Raw genomic sequence first — 24,189 nt, forward strand, 5'->3', positions numbered from 1 at the left:
AGAAAATTGAATGAGGGTGGTGTTCATTCCAGAAGACCATGAGAAGTTTTGCATTGAACCAATAGAACCAATGCAGTCAAACGACCTGGGCTGTAGCACATTGACATTAGACCATTGCAGTATTGGGTAACATCATGTTTGCTGACAATACCAGGATTGGTTTGCGACCAGACACTAGATGTGTTAGTCTTTGGAGAAGCACTAGACGACACCAAGAACTCTGATACATTCAGGAGTCGATCCATTTGTAGGTGGAAGTGTAATTTTGTGGGTAGCGATAATGACGGAACGGCAGACCCCTCTAATTCCCATGTATGGTAATTTGACTGGTCCATGATACCTCCAAGAGTTCTGCAAATGATTGTAAGGAGCTACAGACGTGGATTCATCCTAGTCGATGACAATGCAAGATCGCACTTTACTCTAGCAGTGTCTCGGTATCTTCAAAGACGCAACATCAAGTGAATGCATTGGCCAGCAATGTGTCCAGGTATGAATGCAACTGAGTATTGCACAATATCCGGTTCCATCTGACATTCTTCAGGGCCTCGCTGAAGCTGCTATTGAGGACTGGGACCTCGTATCCCAAGATACTCTTGATGGTCTCATCTAGAGTGTGCCTCACAGAGTAGAACAACTAACCCATGTGGTGGGAGGACATGCTCACTACTGAAGACGAATAATAATAATCATCATCATCATCATGAATAAAGATTTTTCACCGTTTTTCTTTTCAAGATATACACTTAAGAGAGATCCTGCTTTGTTTTGTAATGATTTTTTGTAGCCAAATCGTTCTTGTTTTTGGAAAGAATTGCGTTTATTTTGTTAATAAGGTGTTGTACAACTTTCAGTGGGTGTGTATAAGAAGTCATTGTAAGTAAACTCAATGATACTGGAGACTTTTGTTGAGGTGTGTATATACTAGGAATGTTTCGCAATACAGCATTTCCTTTTTCTTGCTACTGCGTGGGAGCTGGAGCATTGTCGTGCTGGAGGAACCAAGTGTCCATTATTGACTTCGGCCACAGGTTTTTCAAAGGTTGGTTGACTTTTGACAGCACTGCTCAGTGTACCATTTAGTTGTGACTGCCTTTTGTGTGTCTGAAACAACAAGCTCCACAATTCCACTCGATTTGAAAAAACAGCTACCATTTTCTTCTTTACTGATCAGGTTATTCTGACAGCTATGGGTATGTTGTAATCTTCAAAGATGCAAACTTTGTTTTGAGTCTTAGTTGCCACCTCATGGTACAGCCAAGTCTTGTCATGTGTCAGGATGTTATTCACATATTGATTATGTCTCTTAGAAAACTTCTTTAACATCTCCCGGCACCCAATCACACGTCGCGTCATCTGCTCTTCCATCAGTCTGTGCAGCACCCAGAAACAACAAAGTTCCTTAATTTGGAAATGATCATGTAGAATTGAATGAATTGCTGGTGCATTTAGCCCTAAATTGTCCTCTATCTGCTTGTAGGCCACTCGCCTGTCTTTGTAGCATTTTCCTCACAGCGTCAATGTTTTCTTCTGTAACTGTTGATCGTGGCCTTCCTGCCCTTTCAGTGTCCTCCAGAGTGAAATTTCCTCTATGGAAGCCTCTGTACTATCGGAATATAGTTGTACGAAGTAGACACACATCACTGAGTGCAAAAGTCATTTCTTCAAAGCACATGGTCTATGTCTAAACCGTGTGTGAAGTTATGCAGCAAAACTGCCGGAATCCCACTTCATGACCACAATACCATAGCAAACACTTCAAACTAGCCCTACTAGTGAATGGCTGTGCCCACACACTCGACACAGCTGCTACAATGCAAGTATGAAGTATTCTCAAAACACAGCAACAATCAACCTCCTGCGACTTATTGTCACGTCATATTGCAAAACTTTCAGAATATCCTTTGTACAGTGTGTTACCTGGCCTGGCTTGTTTAGTACTCATGGTTTGTACATATTGACAAGCATCTTTGCATGTACTCAGTTTTATTATGATGACCCACCATTGTGGTTTGACTCTTAATATGGATAACTTCCGGAAAGCTGGGACTCCACAGTTGTCCATCTACATTATGGAAATGTAATTATATAAACCTGAAAACGCATCTGTACTGATACGAAACTGGTAGTGGCAAATAAAGCACCTTCATTTTAGTCATTATTTGAAGCTGGTTCTTGAAACTATGTTAGCAGACCTCAATCGTACTTCAAACTGATGTCATTGGTTCCTTCCCCCCCCCCCCCCCCCCCCCCCCCCCCCCCCCCCCACCTCCACACCCCTTCCACCTTCAGTTATATAATTTAACTGATTATTGCCTTCCTGAGGTATTATATTTGCTAACCCCTTTGCGAGAGCTAACCCACTTGTAATTGGAGTCCTTTGGCTAGATCTAGCATTTCTAGAATAGAATTGGCCAATACTGTTGGCCATTTATTATCTTAACCTTTTGATTATGTAGGGGAATATTGTTACAAGGAACATGTATCATCAGAAAGGTACAAATCCTTTAACACACCCCTTGATCTTGGCCTGAGTGAGAGAGAAAATAGATGTGAAACAGCACATGTTAGCTTCTAAGCTTTAGGACACTTGCTACTTTTCACCTGTAATATATTTAAGGGGGCAAGTGGGGCCAAATTCATATTATTGAGGAAAAAGACCTTGTTTCACAAAGTGCCTAGCACCCAACGCACGTTGGTCTATCGATTTCTCATATGATTTTGAACGCATCCCTGTTGGTTTTTGAACATTTTTGAACAAATTCTAAGTCGATTTCTGAAAGAATCGTAAGTTGATTTTTGAATGCGTGCATAGTCCACTTGATGACTCTGCCAGGGGAATCCCCGTCGCATCTAGAAATAAACTTTCCTGCAGACAAATGGGGATGGATCTATACGAGCCGAGTGGAATAAAGCCGAACGTATGAATGCCAGTCGCTGTTTATGTAGTTGACTGGGTTTGCAAATGATCAGCGTTGTTATAACTACTAGCGAATTCCATAGATTCAGACTACCGGAGTGGAAGAAAATGACTAACAGGAATAACAGGCAACAAAAATTGCGTATTGTCTCCTCCGTGTGTCCAAGAAAATGGAATTCTGACAGAAAATTTTTGGCCAGACCGCTACACTGCTAAGGGCCAGTTATACAGTCCCTGGCTAGCAGCCACTGAAGTTGTATTCTGAGAGTAGTGTGGAAAACGCATTGTACGAGCACGTAATAACGCCCAACCGGATAACTAAACCTGTGATGAAATTAATCAAAGAATAAGTTTCGACATTGACAGGAGTAGTTACAGAATTAGTGATAAAATTGTTTGTTAGAACGAGGAAGGAGAAAAAACTGGGACTCTCACAAATTACGGGAGAATATGACGATTCGAAATTTATTCAAAAATTTAGTACTACTACTTTTCGATCTCATGCTTCAGAAGCTAGTGAGTATGAATGAAATGTGAAACTGTCTCCTGACACACAACTTTTTGCTTGTAGTTGGCCTAATAGGCATTTGATAGTGGTACTTCACGAATTATATTCCGTCGTGTTATAAAAATGACCATTTGTGCCAAAAGAGTCTCGTTTATTTGGTGTGTGTAACAACTGCTGCAATATTGGACAGGCCTACTTCGTTTTATATAGCAGTGACAAAATACACGTAATCAGATCGAGAAACCACACCTGTCTTGGGTACAATTTATATTAACAGCTTTTCTCGCATTGGACAACGGCATTTCGTTTTTTCATGTAACAAAACGTTGACGAACTTTGATGAGGTAGTAGATTCTTTCCCAGAAAGGAAAGTACGCCATATAAAGCTGTGACAATATTACAGAGAAAAGAAGCTAGGTCTTAATGATTGAAGAAACACATACTGTCTTGCTTGTCTCTTGTCTTTACTCGTTTTATGCATCCTATATTTAATTTTATGTCACACAAATCAGCAAGTTATTAGCTAATAGGCAGTAAAGACTGCAAATTTTCTGAAGAGCCTCTTTTTCTGCCTGTTACAAATAATTCCAACCAGTATTAATTCCGAGATTTTTTAAAGAGGAGCAGGATGTCAAACCGGCAGACTGGGACCAGGAGAGGCACCACAGCATATTTTAATTTCCACTGCCATGAATATAGTTTGGTGGCACCCATTCCATTACAATATATTACATGTTTGAATTCCACAGAGCGAAATATAAGAGACGTGCAATGGAAGAATGCTGTGTAGAGAGGCGTGGCACTGCACTTTGCCACACTTAAGACCAAATAACATGTCTTACGTTCCCTCAAATAGATATGTTTTTTGTATCAGTCTCTTCAGAAAGATGTGTACTACAAAATGAAGATATTTTTGAAAAGTTGATTTTTAAATTTTTGGCGTCCTACCTCAAATGCTCAAGGGAGGGGAGGAGTGCCACTATCTAATATTGCCCCAGTTCGGAAATATCCTAGATCTGGATCTGATTTACAGAGCAGTCTGAGTTGTAGTGGGAGGTGGTAGTCTCCACGTGACCCATGTTTACGTTAAGTGATTTTGCTGTTTCCTCTTCGTTTATTGCTCTCACTTCAAATGAAAACGAAACGGGTTCTGTGGCTGGGAGCTAACAAGTGAATTAAAATACATTCACATCATTACGGAAGGCTAAAATATGTAATTAGTTTCATATTTTATTTTGTTTCCACCTTTCTGACAGTTAAGTGTTGGTCGCCTTGCAGAGCAATGAAGTTATTTTTGTCAGTTTGTTAAAGAAATTTGACTTTTATTAATCTTTTCCACTGAGGCAGTCAATTTATTGGAAACGAAGTGTTTAATTCCACACTATCGGCTTGTTTATACTGTTAGCTGCATCTCAAGTTCACGTTTTCATCTTCTAGCATGCGTGGCATTATGCCTTAATAAAGAACCAAACATGAGATAATACAGTACAGGTACTCCAAGAAAATTTACATCTGAATCTGGACATACGAATGTGCACTTTAAGCTGAATGATGCATTTTAGTATAGTTCACAAAATTCCCATGCTCTTGGAATGTCCTCTAATGTCTTGTTTCTTTTATGACATAATGTAAGATCTTTTAATGTTTTACACATACGAACGTATGGGCTTCCTGCGTCATTGTAGCTGCGCAAGCGCTGCGACACCTGTTATTTTGCGCGCTCTGGCAACTGCTGAAACGATTCTATTTCTAACAGGTTGCGGGGAAATATTGCGAATGGTTGTTTGGAAAGCATTACTTTCAAAGTAAATTTCCTTTTACGCTAGATGAACTCTGTGTTCGCGAATGTCTGATGAATTTCTTAAATCACAGAGCATTTGACTCTCATTAAAAAATCAAATCTTTGAGGGTGACCATTTAGAATATTTTCAAGCCCAGAAGATCAGACATTTATGTTGTTAAAAAATTTACTGGCACATTTTTGTGATGTATCTTTAAATTGTAACACGCGCAAAAATTATCATTATGTGTTTAAGCTTAGCTTCTCTGGCAGCTTATTAATCTTAGTGACCAATATTGAACGTAAAAGCTTTTCTTTTCTTCTAGCAACACTATGTATATATGTATATTAATTTAAACCATTATCTTTTCCTATTTGTGTGTTCGCGCTACTTTACAGTGATGTTGCTAATGGCTGACTACATCACGTGTCCTATGATCTGAATATCGGCTGGCGAGATCGCTTGATATGAGCTACAACTGGCTTACAAAAGCGCATCGCAATCTAGATTTCAATCCTTCGGAAAGTAACATGCAGTGTTTGGTGGAATTCGAATTTATATTTTTGTAATACGAAAATATGTAGTGTACATGTTGCTGCACATCGGACATCTTTCTAAAACCTGTTGTTTTCGTGAGTTTTGTTTTCTAAAGTGCCGGGAAATTCTACACCGGTGTATAAAACCACAACCATTGAAAGGATTGGTAAGTTTTACAGTTTCGAGAAAAAGTATACTGTTACTTAACATGGAAAAAATGTTCTTTCATCCTGGAGAAAGTGTATTTTTAACCGGGAAAAATCTGGGATTTCCCCCCCCCCTGTTGTACTTTCATAATAAGAAAATATGCTGTGTACATGTTGCTGCATCAAAGATCGTTCGAAAACACATGATGCCCTTTCTTCCTAAAGTGCTGGTTTGTTCTACACCGGTATATAAAAACCTTTACCATTCAAAGGATTGATAGGTTTTACAGGTCCGAGGGAAAGTATATCGGAAAAAGTGTATTTTCACCCGGTATGTGTATTTTTAACCGGGAAATCCGGGAAAAATCCAGGATCTTTCCTCTCCCCCGTATACACCCTGGTAGTCTATTCTGACAATTGATTCCCCTCCCCCATGCGTGCAAATATATGTGTTATTTTTTAAAAGAAAGAACAAATTCTCATAACTTACAAAACCTGGCACCACTGTCTTTCACGAGCTGTTTTCACTGATAGTTGTACTCAAGAAATTTTGCAGTTGACATAAGCAAGCAACCATCGCAAATATTAATCTTGAATGATGTGACCCGTAGTAGGTAGTAGTAGTAGTTGTTGTTGTTAGTATAAGTTTGTGTGTAAGTCTAGGGGCTGATGACCTCAGCAGTTTAGTGCCTTAGGAGCTAAAGTGCAAATAAATTATTACTTTTAGCCTTTGCCTTTTTTAATTACTTCAGTGATTCGTAGAATATAAAATATTTTACAGGCAAACTCTGTTTGAATATGAATCAAAACTTGCGTCCAAGAATGATGAGGTCTATCATTTTGTGGGATATGTGCCAATAGAAGGCCGTCTGTATGAACTAGATGGCTTGAAGGAAGGTCCCATAGATCTGGGACCTGTGGCCTCTGATGCTGATTGGCTGGACGTAGTGCGACCTATAATTGAAAAAAGAATTAAAAAGTAAGTAGTATCTATTCTTATTTAAAACGTCATTTGTTTATTGGCGATAAGTTTTTATTTTCTTGCATATGTGTTTCTAATTCTGAAGCACCATCAGTGGTTTTTAGGGTGTTGCATATTAAACAAAAATGTGTTGTTGCAGCTTAAAAATCGTATGTTTATTTCTTGTTAAACTTGAAATATTTCTGCAGTTTTCCGGAAAGCTGATCATTATCAACCATTTGGCATCCACTGCTTGATAAAGACCTTCTCTATACTTTCCCATGCATTGTAGCGTTTGGCTAAGACATTCATGTTGATACTGCTACTTTTTTAAAGTCATCTATCAGCCTCCTGTTTTATCGTCATCTAGTTATTTCTTGGAATCTCCGTCCCTCTTCATTTCATTATCACCTTGCGCCTAGTTAAATATTCCACTCTAGTCTGCTTTGTTATGCATCTCCCCCCCCCCCCCTCCCTCCCCATCCCCCCTCCCCTAGTGTGTCTGAGAACCTGTAGATGCTTGTTGAGCAACCCTTAGCTGTGATACAAACAGGTCATGAGCTTTCCTTTCTCAGGCAGATAGAACTTGGAAACCCAATTTGATTTACCCAAAGAACAGTGAAAAATACTGTCCAGCTGTTCAGATGTGGGTTTTCTATGTTTTTCCAAAATCACTTAATGTGCTTCCCATCCATCCTTAGTCCAAGCTTGTGCTCAATCCACAGTGACCATCTCATTGATGAGACAGTGAACCTTAATCTTCCTTCTTTCCCCTCTTTCAATGCACCTAAATATAAAAACTCATCTACTGCTTCATTGACACTTCATTGTGTTACTTTACATTGTTTAATTTTCAAATCTTCGGCTATTCATAAGACTAAGAATGTCCAATTGTAATCGATTTTTGAAGCTATTTTCAAACTTGTTCTGTTAAATTCCACTTGTGTATTTGTGCCGTGGCGAGTACAATGTTTCAGCAAACAAGTGTTTCACATATATTCCATTAACATGTATTCCTTCCTCACTTTTCAGTTTCAGTTATCTGAAAACGTCCTCTTATGGCAGCAGAGAATAGTTTTGGTGACATGGAATCTTCCTTATTGTCTTTTCTGTCAGTTCTGAATTTCCTGCCGATGGTGTAATCTGTACAATGCTCCATTTAATTTCAGGTACAGTGAAGGAGAGATTCATTTTAACCTTATGGCAATTGTATCAGACAGAAGGATGATATATGAGAGGAAAATTCAAGAGATACAAAAACAGGTGGAGGTAAGCAGAATGTAATATTAAGAATATATGAGGAGCCAAAAATTTTTTTCTTAAAATAGTGATATGAAATTGTTAACTGGACACTAAATATACCATTTGAAGTAGCCAAGAAGCCACATAAAAATGATACAAAAAACAGCAGTTACTTTCTAAAGTGTTGAAGTCCAGTGACTTGCTTTTTCAAATGTTGACAAGACTACTTTAGCTGTGGCTAAAGCTACTGCTGTATCACTGGGTACGTGTTTCAGTTAGATATGTGTATAAGTGGAACCCATATGGCTGTACAAAACTAGTAAACCTATTGCAGTCTATGAATTACCCATCCTGTGTGTAAAGTTTTAAAGTGAAGTGAGTTCCATGTAACATAAGTGTCCAATTGAAATGTTGTTATTAGACAAACACCCCCATATGAAATCTCATGTATGTATAAATTCTGTCTATAGTCATTAAATATTTAAATTTTGCGCATTTTGAGAATGGATACTTAATTTATACATACATTCATTTGAATTATCGCAGTTACTGTATTTTATGTTCTAATGGATGTTGTTTGAAATATTTTATTAAATGACACTATTTTCAAACATATGCATTTGAAACTAAATTAATTGTGTGTTGTACACTAACATTTTGAAATTGAGGCAATTTCATGACCCAGTAGGTCTTTGGAAGCTGGTGAGACTCTCATACTCGTTGCTGGGGGGTTTAGTGGATGTGGAAAGACGACTTTGTTGGCATAGTGGCATAGCTACCCGAGTGCCCATCTGTGTCTACCCTTTAATAGGGAATGCTCACAATCAGAAGGCTCAGTGTGGTGCAAACATGTGAAGCAAGCATGCCACGGGGATGTACTCATGCTTACTGTAGACAATTGAGCAAGTTTGAAAAGTGTCAAATTGTGGCCTTCAGAGTGGCTGGATGGTCCTTTCGGAAAATTGCCGCATAGGTTGGACACTGCATCAGTTGTGTACCGATGCTGAACATTCTCACAACCCTAGACAATGTTCTGGATGTTTACACAGCACGAATGCTTGCCAGGACAGCAGTGGTAGATCATACAGCTACCAGAGCACAGATAAGAAGGCTTATGAGCCCATACATGCCAACATGAGGTGCTGCGAACCTGTTATTAGCAATGGGACTGCAAGCACGCACAGGTCGTCTGGTGCTGTCAGAGGATCACTTGGAAGAAGAAATGGCACACTGTGGTCCTCTGTGTGTATGACATACGCTTGGTGAGCACTGTCACATAGAGTGCATTCATCCAAGACACACTGGCTCCACCGTGGACATTGTGGTGTGGTTTGCGATAAGCTACAACTCTCGTTCACTTTGGTATTTCTGGATGTATCCTAGCCAGTTAGTGGAGAGTATGCTAGCCAGCACTCAGTACGTGCAGAATGTTGTTAGACCCACTCTTTTGCCATTCGTGCACCAAGAAGGTGATGGTTCCAACAGGATAATGCTTTTCTGCACACTGCCCATGAAGCTCAATATGCTCTGTCCGCTTGATGTGCGGCAACTTCCTTAGCCAGCTCCATCTCTGGACTTGACTCCAATCAAGCACAAGTGGTATATGATGGGACCAGAAGCGACTCGTCCACCAACAGCTCTTGCAAACTACATGAACAGGATGAGCAGGTGTGGCATAACGTTTCCCAGGATAGTATTTGCTATCTGTACGATCAGCTGCAGGCCAGAGTCACCACCTGCATTGCCAACTGTGGAGACTACATTATGTGCTATAATACAGGTGTTTCAGCATGAGTTGATACCGGGTACCTCAGAACCGCTATGCTACTACTACTACTACTACTACTACTACTACAAAGGATGCCTGTTGAGAAATTTTTGTTTTTAACTAATTAAATTGACAAGCTGAGTCAATATCTACGTAAAAAAATTGATGGAAATATTCGCTTCATCTCCAGCAGCTTTATTTGGATAATTTCTTGAATAGTAAATGTAGGTTTCTCAACAGTCACAGCTGTAACTTGCAACCTACAGATTAAGACAACCGAATAACAACAGTATTATCCTCTCAGCGATGAACTGGCAGAAACGTGACCACTCCAGTCTGACCGTACATTTTATCATTTGTTGCCAACCTAGAAATCAACATTGCTGTAAAGCAGTTGCCACTTTAGTGCCATTGTTGAACTTCAGGATTCATTTATTATGCTGAATTTTGGGCATTCTGTGTGAACATATTTACGTTGGAATGATTTATCTCCTGTAGAAATGTACATTATTGTTGAGTATTTGTCTTTTTGTAAGGCCAGTTCAGTCCCGACTACATTTAGATCAGGAGAACTGAACTTAAAAAACACAGTAGTTGTTCATAAAACACAAGGTACCTGGGATGCATTGCCATGGTTGGCAACATGACAGTATTTGCAGTCCCCTTGCCAGTACACTCCCCACATTCAGCCATGCTGGTGTCAGTGCATCCTCCCCCCACCCCTTGTCTGTTAAAGTAAGATGACTGGTATATTAAGCTATATCTGTGAATTTAAGATGAACTGTATTTTTCAGATAATATTTGGAGGGAAATCTCATAGTAGAGTAAAAATGGTATTCTGTCTTTTTCCTTTCCGTTTCACAGCCTTCCTTTTATGCCCTGTATCTGTTTACATCCTGCGTTCTATGACGATCTCCGTTTGATACATTTTTCCCTAGCTTTATTTTCTCCCCATTTATGCATGAGTGCAAGTTGGTTCCTGTGCCTTGTGACTGCTGTTAAAGGATTTGGAAATAGCTTTATATGTTTCTAATACTTGTTCTTCATACTCTCTGTGTAACTTTTCCAGGCTACGTAATTTTAATAGCCACAAAAGACTTTTATGACAGTCTCAGCATTAATTTGGCCATGGAAGTGAATAAACATGAGTGGAAATGTCTCTACTAGCACTATAGAAATATTTAATGTGGGATCAAGACGGGTTTCAGGTAACACTGAACTTGTTAGGGTCCCTCAGTGTTGATAATCATAATAGGCAACAACACAGTTCTCTTTAACGTGACTAGTAGCTCCATTTCTGAAGCAGTCAAAGGCTTAATGTCTTTGAGACAAATGAAAATTTTCTGATGCTATTTTACTGGGGTGCTATAGTACATGTTATTACCAGAGGACCACTAATGTAGCAACAGTCTACATCCAGGAGTGGAATTCATGCTGCATGTATGAGACTGCAACATACGTAGACAGCGGGTGTAGGTTGTGTGTAGCAGTATTATGGCTCAGTGGACCAGGTTTCTAACAGAAGTAACTCATATTGATCATCATTATTTTTGTGACCAGTACTTAGTGACCTAGCAGAAGATGACCAATGTCTCTGCCAAACATAACATCCTATATTAGTCTAGGTGCTACAAACATCTCTTTCCAGCTACAGATGCTGCCACCATTATTGCCTGGAAAACCCGGAATTCTCAGAAAATTCTGAAAGACTCTGTGAACTCTTGAGACTCTCAATGGAATAGTCTTGTTAGTTTGACAGAAAGAAATGTACTGAAACAATTTGTTACAGATCTCTCTTGAGATACTGCTTCAGAAAAAAAATCAGTTATGGAGCCACTTAGGGAAAGATGAAGTGCATTGAATTATTATGGTATTTGTAGCTCAGTCACAGTCATCCTCAGGACATTTGCTGACCTTGAGAATCTTCATTATTATGCGTGGGTCCATTGGCTCCATGCCCCATGGTGTGGTTGACTGCAATGAAGTGTAATGTGCACATAAAAATTTGTCACACATGGATCGATATTTGAATGTGCTTGTTGTGTAGATCAGAATTGCATAGTCAGGATTCGTTTCATTTTACTAATTTCGGTGCAGACTACCTCTTCGCCAGCTTTTCTCATACTGCCGCGTTTCAGGTCAACAGTGATTGCAATGTGAAGTGTGTCCAGTTTGACACACAGTGCGTCATTGCTATCATGGTCTATTGATATTACATTCTAGTAACAATAGTGAAGATTTCTGATGCCGTGGCACATAATTCTCGCTTATGGTGGTAAAGATGTAATTTCCAGGTTCAGCAAGAGCTTATGCATAGAAGATTTGTTTTTCTAAGCTCTAGAATATAATTCATTTTGTAAACTGCATATTGTATATGTATATTCTGTCCTGCAAAAAAAAAAAGGTATGTCTGATTTTGGAGTGAATATTAGTTTTGTTTTCATCTACTTTAGAATGAGCAGAGTTATTCACCAGTAATTTTTTGTTGACCTCTTGCTTCATTTACTATTCTAACAAGAAGGAAATTCATAATATATTAAGTATTAGTTAATCATTGTGTAATGTCCCCACAGCAAATACCCTCTACCACGCACCGATTAATCATTTTCAATCAAACCATCCACATTCATTCACTTTGGAAAAGTCATCTGATCTGATTTTCTCGTAATATATGTGGCGACAGCTCGTCGACGCCGAAGTATTTTCTAGTGCGTTTATTCTTTGAAATAACAGAGATGCATATATGCATTCTCCATGGTTGTTAGAGTGGTAACTAGGACAGCTTCTGGAGTCTTCTGGAGTATCTGTTGAGGGATTGACGTGTTTCTGAGAGATATATACTCTGCTTTTCTTCTCGCTAAAGCGAGCCAATTAACATTTGTGGCGCTAGTGGTTTTGAAGAGAAAGAGATTGTAAAAGGAAAATAATTAAGGCATGGTATCACCGGAGATCTGGACATGTAATGGAGATGGATTTAATACACAATTTCCTCCATAAATAAGGTTTGTGACTTTTTTGTTCTGGAGTGAATGAACGAATGAATTTTTTCTGAATCATTTGTTGATCACGTTGGCCCTGTAATTAGTGGGGAAGTTTCAGCTGTGTCGAAGAGAGCCTGCAATCACTGAGTCTATGTTAAATCGTCCAAAAAGGCTTCGTACATATCTGGAATTCGCAATCTTTCGTAAAAGGAACAAATTGTCCAAACGATTGATTCTCCCGACTGACTGCAGTGTTTAACAGTTATAATAAATGTAAAGATCTCTTACAGCAAGCCAGCCGCTGATCACCAAGACGAAGGACTCCACCAAAGATTCTATTTGGCTGATTTCACGTAATGAAATATTATATTAAAAACTGTACACAGATAAAGGAGAGAAAGAGAGAGAGCGAATGAAAAATAGAGATAATACCAATAATCCTCCATTAGTCTAATTTTTCGCCTGTCTTATCACAGATCAGCCAAGAACTGGGAGGGCCTTACTTTACTGTATAGGCTTGTGGGAAGGTGAAGGGATCTTAAAGACAACAGATACACGTCTATACAGACAAGACATTACACAGAGATAGCGGCTAGCTGCATTGATAATCTATTCTTAGATTAAAGAGATGGCAACTTATTATCCGAACATTTAAAAAATGTTAAAATTGCTTTAAGTTACACAAAAATTATGGAACAGTTGTATGAATAGTAGTATCTGGTGGCTGCTCTATTTAAAGAACCACAATGGCAAACTGCTGTTCGCCCGTTGGAATTTGGCATGCCGTTCGAGATAATGGCCATGTTACGTATAGTGTTCGTGGGCAGAATAATGTCGTGTTTTGAGTGCATAGTGAGGCCAGCCAGATCCCTAAATGTGACTGCTTGATATTTCTTTTCGTGGGGTATCTCAAGAGCCGAGTGTTTGCATCACCTATTCCTAACTTAGAGATTTGGAGGTGACTGAACCTGTGAAAAGATTCCTGCAGTTCAACTTGAAATGCTGGTGAAAGTAATGGACAGTTTCATTTGTCAACCCTGCCTGTGCCTCACTATATATGCAGTGTATCCTTTTCAAACCTCCCACATTTTAAAAAGCCCAGGAAAAAAAACTGCAGTGCGAGGTGCATTCAAGTTCTAAGGCCTCCGATTTTTTTTCTCCGGACTGGAAAGAGATAGAAACATGCGCATTGTTTTAAAATGAGGCCGCGTTCATTGTCAATACGTCCCAGAGATGGCAGCACCGTACGGCAGATGGAATTTTACCGCCATCGGCGAGAATGAGAAATGTTTTACATACTTAAAATGGTGACGTTTTCCTTACTTGAACAGCGTGCAATCATTCGTTTTCTGAATTTGCGTGGTGTGAAACCAATTGAAATTCATCGACAGTTGAAGGAGACATGTGGTGATGGAGTTATGAATGTGTCGAAAGTGCGTTCGTGGGTGCGACAGTTTAATGAAGGCAGAACATCGTGTGACAACAAACCGAAACAACCTCGGGCTCGCCCAAGCCGGTCTGACGACATGATCGAGAAAGTGGAGAGAATTGTTTTGGGGGATCGCTGAATGACTGTTGAACAGATCGCCTCCAGAGGTGGCATTTCTGTGGGTTCTGTGCACACAATCCTGCATGACGACCTGAAAATGCGAAAAGTGTCACCCAGGTGGGTGCCACGAATGCTGACGGGCGACCACACGGCTGCCCGTGTGGCATGTTGCCAAGCAATGTTGACGCGCAACGACAGCATGAATGGGACTTTCTTTTCGTCGGTTGTGACTGGATGAGACGTGGATGCCATTTTTCAATCCAGAAACAAAGCTCCAGTCAGCTCAATGGAAGCACACAGATTCACTGCCGGCAAAAAAATTTCGGGTAAATGCCAGTGCTGAAAAAATGATGGTGTCCATGTTATGGGACAGCGAGGGCATAATCCTTACCCATTGCGTTCCAAAGGGCACTACGGTAACAGGTGCATCCTACGAAAATGTTTTGAAGAACAAATTCCTTCCTGCACTGCAACAAAAACGTCCGGGAAGGGCTGCGCGTGTGCTGTTTCACCAAGACAACGCACCCGCTCATCGAGCTAACGTTACACAACAGTTTCTTCGTGATAACAACTTTGAAGTGATTCCTCATGCTCCCTACTCACCTGACCTGGCTCCTAGTGACTTTTGGCTTTTTCCAACAATGAAAGACACACTCCGTGGCCACACATTCACCAGCCGTGCTGCTATTGCCTCAGCGATTTTCCAGTGGTCAAAACAGACTCCTAAAGAAGCCTTCGCCGCTGCCATGGAATCATGGCGTCAGCGCTGTGAAAAATGTGTACGTCTGCAGGGCGATTACGTCGAGAAGTAACGCCAGTTTCACCGATTTCGGGTGAGTAGTTAATTAGAAAAAAAATCGGAGGCCTTAGAACTTGAATGCACCTCGTCGATATGATAAGAAATTGCACCATGTGCTAGAGCATCACTAAGAATATAGTTATCAGATTTTTTAGCATCACTAAGAATGTAGTTATCAGATTTTTGAGAATCATTTTACAGTACATCTAGGCCTACTTCAGTTTCAGTGGTCGGCTGTATCAACAAAATGAAGGCTGCGATGGATTTCTAGCTGACACCTTCATTAATAATTTTGAAAAGGTTCCCCCCCCCCCCCCCCACCCCACCGCCCCCTCCCACCCACCCCCCCAATCTAGCCAATAGCATTTCTTTCTACATATGGTACGTTGATGACACCATCATGGCATGAAAAGGAGATGGACTGAGTTTTCTGGACCTGGAACTATGTTCAGTACATGGTAAAATTATTTTTTATATTTACCGGAAACCTACCCCAACAGACATCATCATTCGTGCTTTTTCTTGCCACCCCCATATCACTGGGGTGCCTCTAACCCCTTCCGCTATAGCTACAGAACATAATAACTTAAGTACATAGCAGTCAGTAATGGATATGAAGCAAATCTCGTACAAAAACTTTATAATGATAAAACAAACAACACTATAAATTTTTCTACACTTCTTAAAAATGACTTTCCTGTTAAGAAATACTCTAAATTCCATTTCTAGGTAACATTTCGTATTGTATAGCCAATTTATTTAAAAAGTATGACATCACTGTGGCCTTTACTACCAGTGAGTTGCTCTTCATACATTTTATACATAATGAGAAACCTTCAACTGACACATTATCAAATCTGGAATACTGAAAGGCAGAAAAGCTGCTTCGTTGACAGATCCTCAAACAAAAGGTAAAGAGCTTTGCTTTGCTGGCTTTCAGAATGAAGTTCCTTTTTCAAGCTGTCGGAGAAAGGGACACACACACACACACACACACACACACACACCGAGAGAGAGAGAGAGAGAGAGAGAGAGTTTGTTTCTCCTACAGTGTGAGAAAAGAATTCCATTCTGAAAGGTAGCAAAGCAGACTGTACCTTTTTGTGTGTGTGTGTGTGTGTGTGTGTGTGTGTGTGTGTGTGTGTGTGTGTGTGTGTGTGTGTCGACGACATAGCACTTCCGCATTTTAGTGAGTCTTCTATTCATCTCTTGCTTGTAAGTGGTATGTAAATAATCTGATAAGTTTACTACATTTTTATTCGATCACAGGGCATTCCGCTCGTGATATCGGATCTTAATGAATCAACCTCAGTAAAATCTCCTTCAAAACACCTTGTTAACTTGCCTGCAGAGAAATTGATCCTTGGTTCCTTCCCCTGGAAAATAATGAATCCCTGCAATACAGTCGGCGAAGAAATCTCCAAACACCTTGTAGCTTTGAAGGCATTCCATCCAACAGTTCCTCTCAGTTTTACGCAGTGATAGCCAATGTTAATATTTTCCAGTTTTAATTTATCCTGCAAAATAAGTCTGCAGAAACTAAAGTTAGTTGTGCACCTGCTTTCACAATTGATGTGATTGTTATTTCAGTTACATTAACCTTCATTTGCTGATTGCTTAGTTTCTTGGGTGTTACATTTTGTTGTTTTTTTTTCTTCCTGTTGTAGAATAATATCCTTCTTTCTTTTGTATTGACCCTTCCTGCACCTTCTGGCAGCAACTCTACGCTAGGACTGACTGTCCTTAGTTTTACTGATATTTATGTTTCTGTCCTCATCAAGGGTGATGAGACTTCGTGTTACCAATATGAACCTATAACAAAACGACAAAGTGAGAAATTCACATGAAACATCAATACTTTGGCAACATAACTGACATTCAAGCCAATGTGACGTGCGAGTTGAGCAGCATCTGAAGAAGGATTTTTCTGACAGTTTCACATGGTTGAATGAATGGCCTGTGTGTTGTACTTGAGTGGAGTGGAGGGGTGAACACAATGTAGAATACCTGAAGCGAAGTGTTAAAATTACCATCTCAACCATTCATTATTTTTTTATTAATCCAGTCTTGGAACTTTTTGGATTGATGGGGTATACCATCAGTGATTGTTCCACTTGACTAGTGTTTTAGACACTTGATATGACTGGAGGCCCAAGAACATTTTATTTGGTTGAATAAACTATATTAAAAGCAAAGACACGGCATGAAGTAACTTACAATTTTTTTTGTTGCTGTGTGAGAGAAGCTAGTGAAATTTGACAGGTAAAAGCTGTCTTATATTAAAAACTGTGTTGTGTGTGGGACTGTTACACAGTACTTTGTGGTTCATAAATAAACAATAGAGTATTTGGTTTCTAAAGAGGGTATAATAGCACATTACAATATAATTTTTATATGTAATCTGTAAACCTTCTTTTCTGCAGGAGAATGGAATGGAAACTGATGCTCAACAGAGTGAAATTGCAAGATTAAAAGTGCTCATAGAAGAGGAAGAAGCCAAAATAAAAAGATATCAGGCTGAGAATATTAGAAGAAAGCATAATTATTTGCCTTTAATTGTTGAAATATTAAAGATACTAGCAAAAGAGGGACAGTTGCTGCCACTATACGAAAAGGCAAAGGAAAGGGCTTTAGAAAAAGAAAGCAAACGAGAGGAAGTGAAAACTTAACACTTGTATTATTTACAAAATAAATAAATATAATTTACTGTAAAACCTCACATTTCTGTCATCATTTCATTTCAACATTTTTACGAATTTTTAATCATGCAAGTACCATTTAATCATAAGTGTAATTTACTGCAGTTGCATTTTGGAAGTCCTATGTAAAATAATGTCACTATTATGTTTTGATACTTAACATCAAAGTTTATCAAGATATAAATTAGGAAACAAAAGCTGAAAATTTCAAATAGAAAGTGGCTCTTTTATTTGGTTTTGCACCCAAAATGCCTTCATGTGCAGTCAGAGAGATGATAAGGAGGAACATTTTAAAATACAGATCCTTTTAAATTGTTGACACTTACTCTGAATACATGGTTAGAGAGATATTTATTTATCATATGACATGCATGACAAGGACATAACACAAATATCAAAGAGTAAAAGAATATTTAGATGGCACGTGGAAAATAAGATGAAGGTTAAGTATGCTACCAACAGATAATTAATAGACTAAAATATTCATAATGTATTGTACAGCTGATGAGTCAAGTTCAGAGCCACTGGTGTAGTTTCGAAAGAGACATTCCTTACCCTTTGTGTGCTCAGCGTACACACTCCCTCACAATATATGAGTGTTATTCAGAAAGTAAGGTCCAAATCACTATAGCTAATCGAATGTCCCATGAACACTGAAACGCATGTGCACAGACTCCTGGCATACCTTGCTCGTCAGACAACGCCATTTGCATTTGCGTTGGTATTGTCACAGTGTGCTGATTATTGTGTCAGCTAAAACTGTTTGATGGGTCTACCAACTGTGAAATATGGTCAGTGATTTTGTTTGTTACGGCAAGGAAAGTTGCAGCAGTGTCAATACAACAGATAGTGAAATGTATGAACCCAGTGCCATGAGTGACAGCAAAGCACGTAAGTGGGTGAGAGTTTTCGAGGACAGATGGAAAAATGCCCACAACGAACTGTGATCAGGACAACCATCAGTGATCTCAAAAGGTTTGGTCAAAGCCATGGACGGAAAGATCCATGAAGACCAATGATTCACTTCAACATTGGAATCACCGAATGTGGGTCAAACAACTTTGCACAAATTGACTCATAAGAGTTGCAATTTTGCACATATTGGGTTTCTAGGCTAATTACTGAGAAACAAGAAATGGAAAGAATAGCTTGTGCTCTCTCTCTCTCTCTCTCTCTCTCTCTCTCTCTCTCTCTCTCTTTGTGGAAGGGGGGCGGGGGGTGTCTGGCGTTGTAAGGAATGTGATCAATTTTCAGAGAACATTGCTATGGGGACGATATGTGGGTTTCTAACATGACCCCAGAGTCTAAATATCAGTCAGTGGAATGGCATCACATGACATCACCAAAGTCAAGGCCAAGCAACACCATATCTTGTTAATTGAATGTATGCAGTAAGCGACAACAGCAAATGCAGCCACTTACTGCACTACCCCAACTAAGCTTCAAGATGTTATACAGAATAAGTCTTGTGGCCTCCTGACGTCTGGAGTTCTGTTGTTGCATGGCAGTTCCAGATACCGTACTGCCATTCACACCCAAAATCTGAACAGATCTTTTGGATGGGAACAGATCATCCACCCATCATACAGACCAGACTTTGCACTGAGCGGTTTTCTCTTCTTCCGTTACCGAAAGGAGTTTCTTGGTGCCAAGTATTTTGCAACAGGTGATGAGGTGGAAGAAGCAGTTGAGGACTGGTTTTCCTCACAGGCAGCAGACATTTACAACTCGGGTGCAGAAACTGGTAAAACATTATTACAAATGTTTAAAGAAATAAGGAAGCTATGTAGAGAAACATGTAAAAAATTAAATAAAAACAGTTTTTTGAAATCTGTGATGTTTATGTTTTATAAGAAATCAACCTTACTTTTTGAATAACCCCCACAGTTGATAGTTTGTTAGGGTGCGTTACATTTACATTAAGGTATTTGAACAAAGCCCTATTTGTGAAGAGAATCCATGTATCTTTACGTTACCCCCTCTTTTTTCCCAACCCAGAATGTATTACCATTTTTTTTTTAAGTCCAAGCCAGAACATATTTTTGAAATTGTTTAAAATCCTTATCAGTTTACTGCAATCTTAAACTTCATTTATTCAGTTGTATTTTTCAGTAGGCGTGACTTTTATCAGAAATATTTTGTTTGTTTTAATTACACCATAAAATTCACAATAAGAAAGTTTTGAATTGATTTATCATCTAGCAGATGTTTAACAATACAATACTGGAAATTTACCTCTTTTTTGCAGCCCAAATGTTCCCCATAAGTGAAAAAGCTCTCAACATGGAGCAGATATCCCAGGCAAAGACATGTCAAACTCAAAACATTTTAGAAATATTGCAACATGAAATGTGTCTTTGGAAACACCTTTCTTTAATAGTATCTGGCAATTTTAGGCATGCCTGTGAGTAAAGTGCACCAACCACTAACATTCCAGAATGAGATTTTCACTCTGCAGCGGAGTGTGCACTGATATGAAACTTCCTGGCAGATTAAAACTGTGTGCTGAACCGAGACTTGAACTCGGGACCTTTGCCTTTTGTGGGCAAGTGCTCTGCCAACTGAGCTACCAAGCACGACTCAGGCCCCGTCCTCACAGCTTTACCTCTGCCAGTACCTTGTCTCCTACCTTCCAAACATTACAGAAGCTCTCCTGCAAACCTTGCAGAACTAGCACTTCTGAAAGAAAGGATATTGCGGAGACATGGCTTAGCCACAGCCTGGGGGGATATTTCCAGAATGAGATTTTCACTCTGCAGCGGAGTGTGCGCCTATATGAAACTTCCTGGCAGATTAAAACTGTGTGACGGACTGAGACTCGAACTCTGGACCTTTGCCTTTCGTGGGCTAGTGCTCTACCAACTGCACTCAGTTTTAATCTGCCAGGAAGTTTCATATCAGCACACACACTGCTGCAGAGTGAAAATCTCATTCTGGAAATATCCCTCAGGCTGTGGCTAAGCCATGTCTCCACAATATCCTTTCTTTCAGAAGTGCTAGTTCTGCAAGGTTCGCAGGAGAGCTTCTGTAAAGTTTGGAAGGTAGGAGACAAGGTACTGGCAGAAGTAAAGCTCTGAGTACGGGGCATGAGTCGTGCTTGGGTAGCTCAGTTGGTAGAGCACTTGCCCGCGAAAGTGAAGGTCCCGAGTTCGAGTCTCGGTCCGGCACACAGTTTTAATCTGCCAGGAAGTTTTGTTTTGTACTGTTTCATTGTTGTTTTATAATTGTGAGCCCGTACCTGTCCCTTCTTTATTGCTTCAGCTAACACTGTAATAAGTTGTGTTGTAATAGATCCAAGTGTTCAGCGGTAATATAAAATACTGTGAACTAGGTGAGAAAAAAATTTACATCCCTGCATAAATGCCCAGATTCTAATCTAGCAGCACAGTCCCGCAATTGCACAGTTGTCTAAGAAATAACTTGTAATCAAATAAGCATTTGGCTGAGATATGATGCAGCTGCCCTGTTTAATGCTTCAAGTGGATCATTACAGTGGGGTAATACTTGTACATGGCAAAAGAGTGATATAATAAAAGTTTATTTTATTGTTGTTTAATTAAACAGTGATTTAGCTCATATATATTTTGCTCATATGTGTACAAAGTACACTGCGCACCCACTCGTGTTATGAAAATTGCTGAACCCGCTCAAGGGTTGTGTATTGGATACTAAAATTATAAAAAATTTTGTTCCTTTTCTTTTAGTGTGTTCGGCAATTCTTTTGCAGAAGATACATAAAACATTAAATACGCCTTCTTTTTCCCCACTGCTAATTGATGGAACAAAAAAAATGAATAGAGATAAAATGATCAGAAACATTTAGATGAGATATTTCACATATAGAAAAAAATATGAAACCTTGCCACTGTTGTGTTACTAAAGGACTAAGTGAAAAGTTGAGGCAGAACTGATAGTCCCCCATCAACGTCAGTGCTTGCACCAGGTTCTGCTGAGAGGGACATGCCTGTAAGACAGTGTTCAAAAATGTGATTTCTGACATATAGGTCAGGATTTAAAAAAGTCCTCAGCAGTCAAAATTCCGTAACCTCGGACAGTATTGCAAACCCGATTACTACCCCAGTCAGAACTAAAAACTACAACTGTTTCGGCTAATCCCAGGTGTATGATTAGACTATATATCTTCTATGAGATCAGATTCTGTTCAGTCTAACACAATCCTTGTGCAGTCATTGTGACCCTAGCAGAAGAGTTCCTTCTGTAAATACATCAAGTAAATGTTCTGCAAATAGCCTCCACCCATCGTGCCATTGTTGTAATGAACTGTGTCGCTCTGTTTCATAGTTACTAAACTTGAGCCAATTTTTTTGGAAATGGGTAGTCCATTATGACACGAGGGTAAGTCAATTATTATCCACAAAGTAGTTATAAAATTTTATTGTATTCAAATAGAAAACATACAAGAACATCATTTTTCAACATAGTGTCCTTGCCTTTCAGCGCACTTGGTCCATTGTTGTACAAGCTTCCTGATGCCCTCATAAAAGAAGGTTCTCGGTTGAGCTGCAAGTCAGAAATGCACCACTTCGTTCACTGGTTCGTGAGAGGCAAATCGATGGCCCCTTAATGCGTGTTTGAGTGGACCAAACAAGTGATAGTCAGAAGGGGGCAAGATCAGGACTATATGGAGGATGATGCAGTACTTCAAATTTGAGTTTCTGGAGCATTTCAGCAATGTGGGCAGCAGTATGCGGATGGGCATTATGGTGCATCAACACAACACCTTTTGACAGTAATCCTCAGTGTTAGCTTCGAATTGCAAGCTTTAGCCTGGCAGTAAGCATCTCACTGTAACGTACACTGTTTATTGTTGTGCCCCTCTTCGCATAATGGTCCAGTACTGGACCTTTTACATCCCAAAAAACCATAAGCATCAGTTTTCCTATGGATGATTGGGTCTTGAACATTTTCTTGCACGGCGAATTTGGATGTTTCCATTCCATACTCTGCCGTTTATCAACGGCTCATAATGATGGATCCATGTTTCACCACCAGTAACGATCCTGTCCAAGAAGTTGGCCCATTCGTTACTATAGCAATCCAATTTTTTTTTTTCTTTTTTTTTTTTTTCAGATGTTAAAGCGTGTTTGTTTATGCAACTGTAAGAAAACCAAGTCTGTTGTGGATGATTTTGTAGGCAGAATAGTGACTAATTTGCAGATGATGTGCCACTTCGTCAATAGCTAATCGTCTAAGAGAATCATTGCACTTGAACGCTCAATGGTTTCTTCATTTGTGGCAGTAAACGGTCGTCTGGCTCCTTCATCGTGCGTAACACTTGTGCGACCATTACGGAATTTTTCAATCCATTTGTAGACACTCCGTTGTGGCAAAACACTGTTCCCGTACTGTACCGGAAGTCTTCGATGAATTTTGCCCCGATACGCCTTCCAACAAAAAAAAAAAAAAAAAAAAAAAAAAAAAAAAAAAAAAAAAAAAAAAAAAAAAAAAAACAGATTACTGAACATTGCTCTTCTTTGGTGCAGACAGACAGCGGAGCAGCCATAATTAACAGCACGGCAGCGATAACGTACTAACATAGCAGCTTGAAAATTGCAAAGATATAACAACAAATAAACAAAGCATATGTCATCAACGTAAAATGACATTACTACCAAAATAAACAAAAATATAACTAAATTGCCATTAATAATTGTCTTGCCCTCGTAGATTTAAGTTAACAGCTTGCTTTAAATTATGTTGTACTTTCTCATGAGGGCATCAGTTCTTCAGAGAACCAGTGGAATAATTCCCTACAATATTGGAAGCCAGTGGGTTAGAGTAGAGTTGATCCTTCCCGTGATCATTTTAATTTCCTGATTCAATCTAATGTCAGTCAATATGGTATAGAGGTTATTTAATCATAAGGAATACAGTATTTTGCACATAGTTGATAGGGGTAAGTGAGCAGATTCCTAGGTTCGGCAACACAGTTTGTGTATAATGTTGATCCTACTTGTGAGTTTTCTAGCAGTATTGATGGGCATTTTTTGAATAATATATAGGTTAAACATCAGTACTACTGATTCAAGGCTAGTTGTATAATTGAGGATCACTTAAAAATTTCTGTTTCATGGCCTTTTGTTGACTACCCTAGCTGTAATTCTGCAGGGAATTACTTTTAGTTTATACCAGTGGTCATCAAACTGAGGCCCTAGTGCCCCATCTAGCCCGAATCAAGTATTTGTGTGACCTGCAGTTCTCGCTCAGCCGTATTTTATAATAATATGCATCTAGAAACTAACAACTAAATCCAAAATTGTCAAGTAATGCTAAGAGT

At 39.3% G+C, this 24,189-nt stretch overlaps 1 protein-coding gene across 2 annotated transcripts in view; it reads left to right on the forward strand.

Annotated features, from left to right (window-relative positions):
- LOC124613878 (ubiquitin carboxyl-terminal hydrolase isozyme L5) overlaps positions 1-17,911 on the forward strand; it is an 86,207-nt gene extending 68,296 nt beyond the window's left edge. For both annotated transcript variants that reach the window (XM_047142611.1, XM_047142610.1), the window contains 3 exons: positions 6,674-6,871; positions 8,023-8,122; positions 17,616-17,911. In XM_047142611.1, the coding sequence (XP_046998567.1) occupies positions 6,674-6,871; positions 8,023-8,122; positions 17,616-17,861 (544 nt within the window). In that variant the 3' untranslated portion in view covers positions 17,862-17,911. The remainder of the gene's footprint in view (positions 1-6,673; positions 6,872-8,022; positions 8,123-17,615) is intronic.
- Positions 17,912-24,189: the final 6,278 nt, after the last annotated feature.

This window comes from Schistocerca americana, chromosome 4 (assembly GCF_021461395.2).
Source record: "Schistocerca americana isolate TAMUIC-IGC-003095 chromosome 4, iqSchAmer2.1, whole genome shotgun sequence".
NCBI lineage: Eukaryota > Metazoa > Arthropoda > Insecta > Orthoptera > Acrididae > Schistocerca > Schistocerca americana.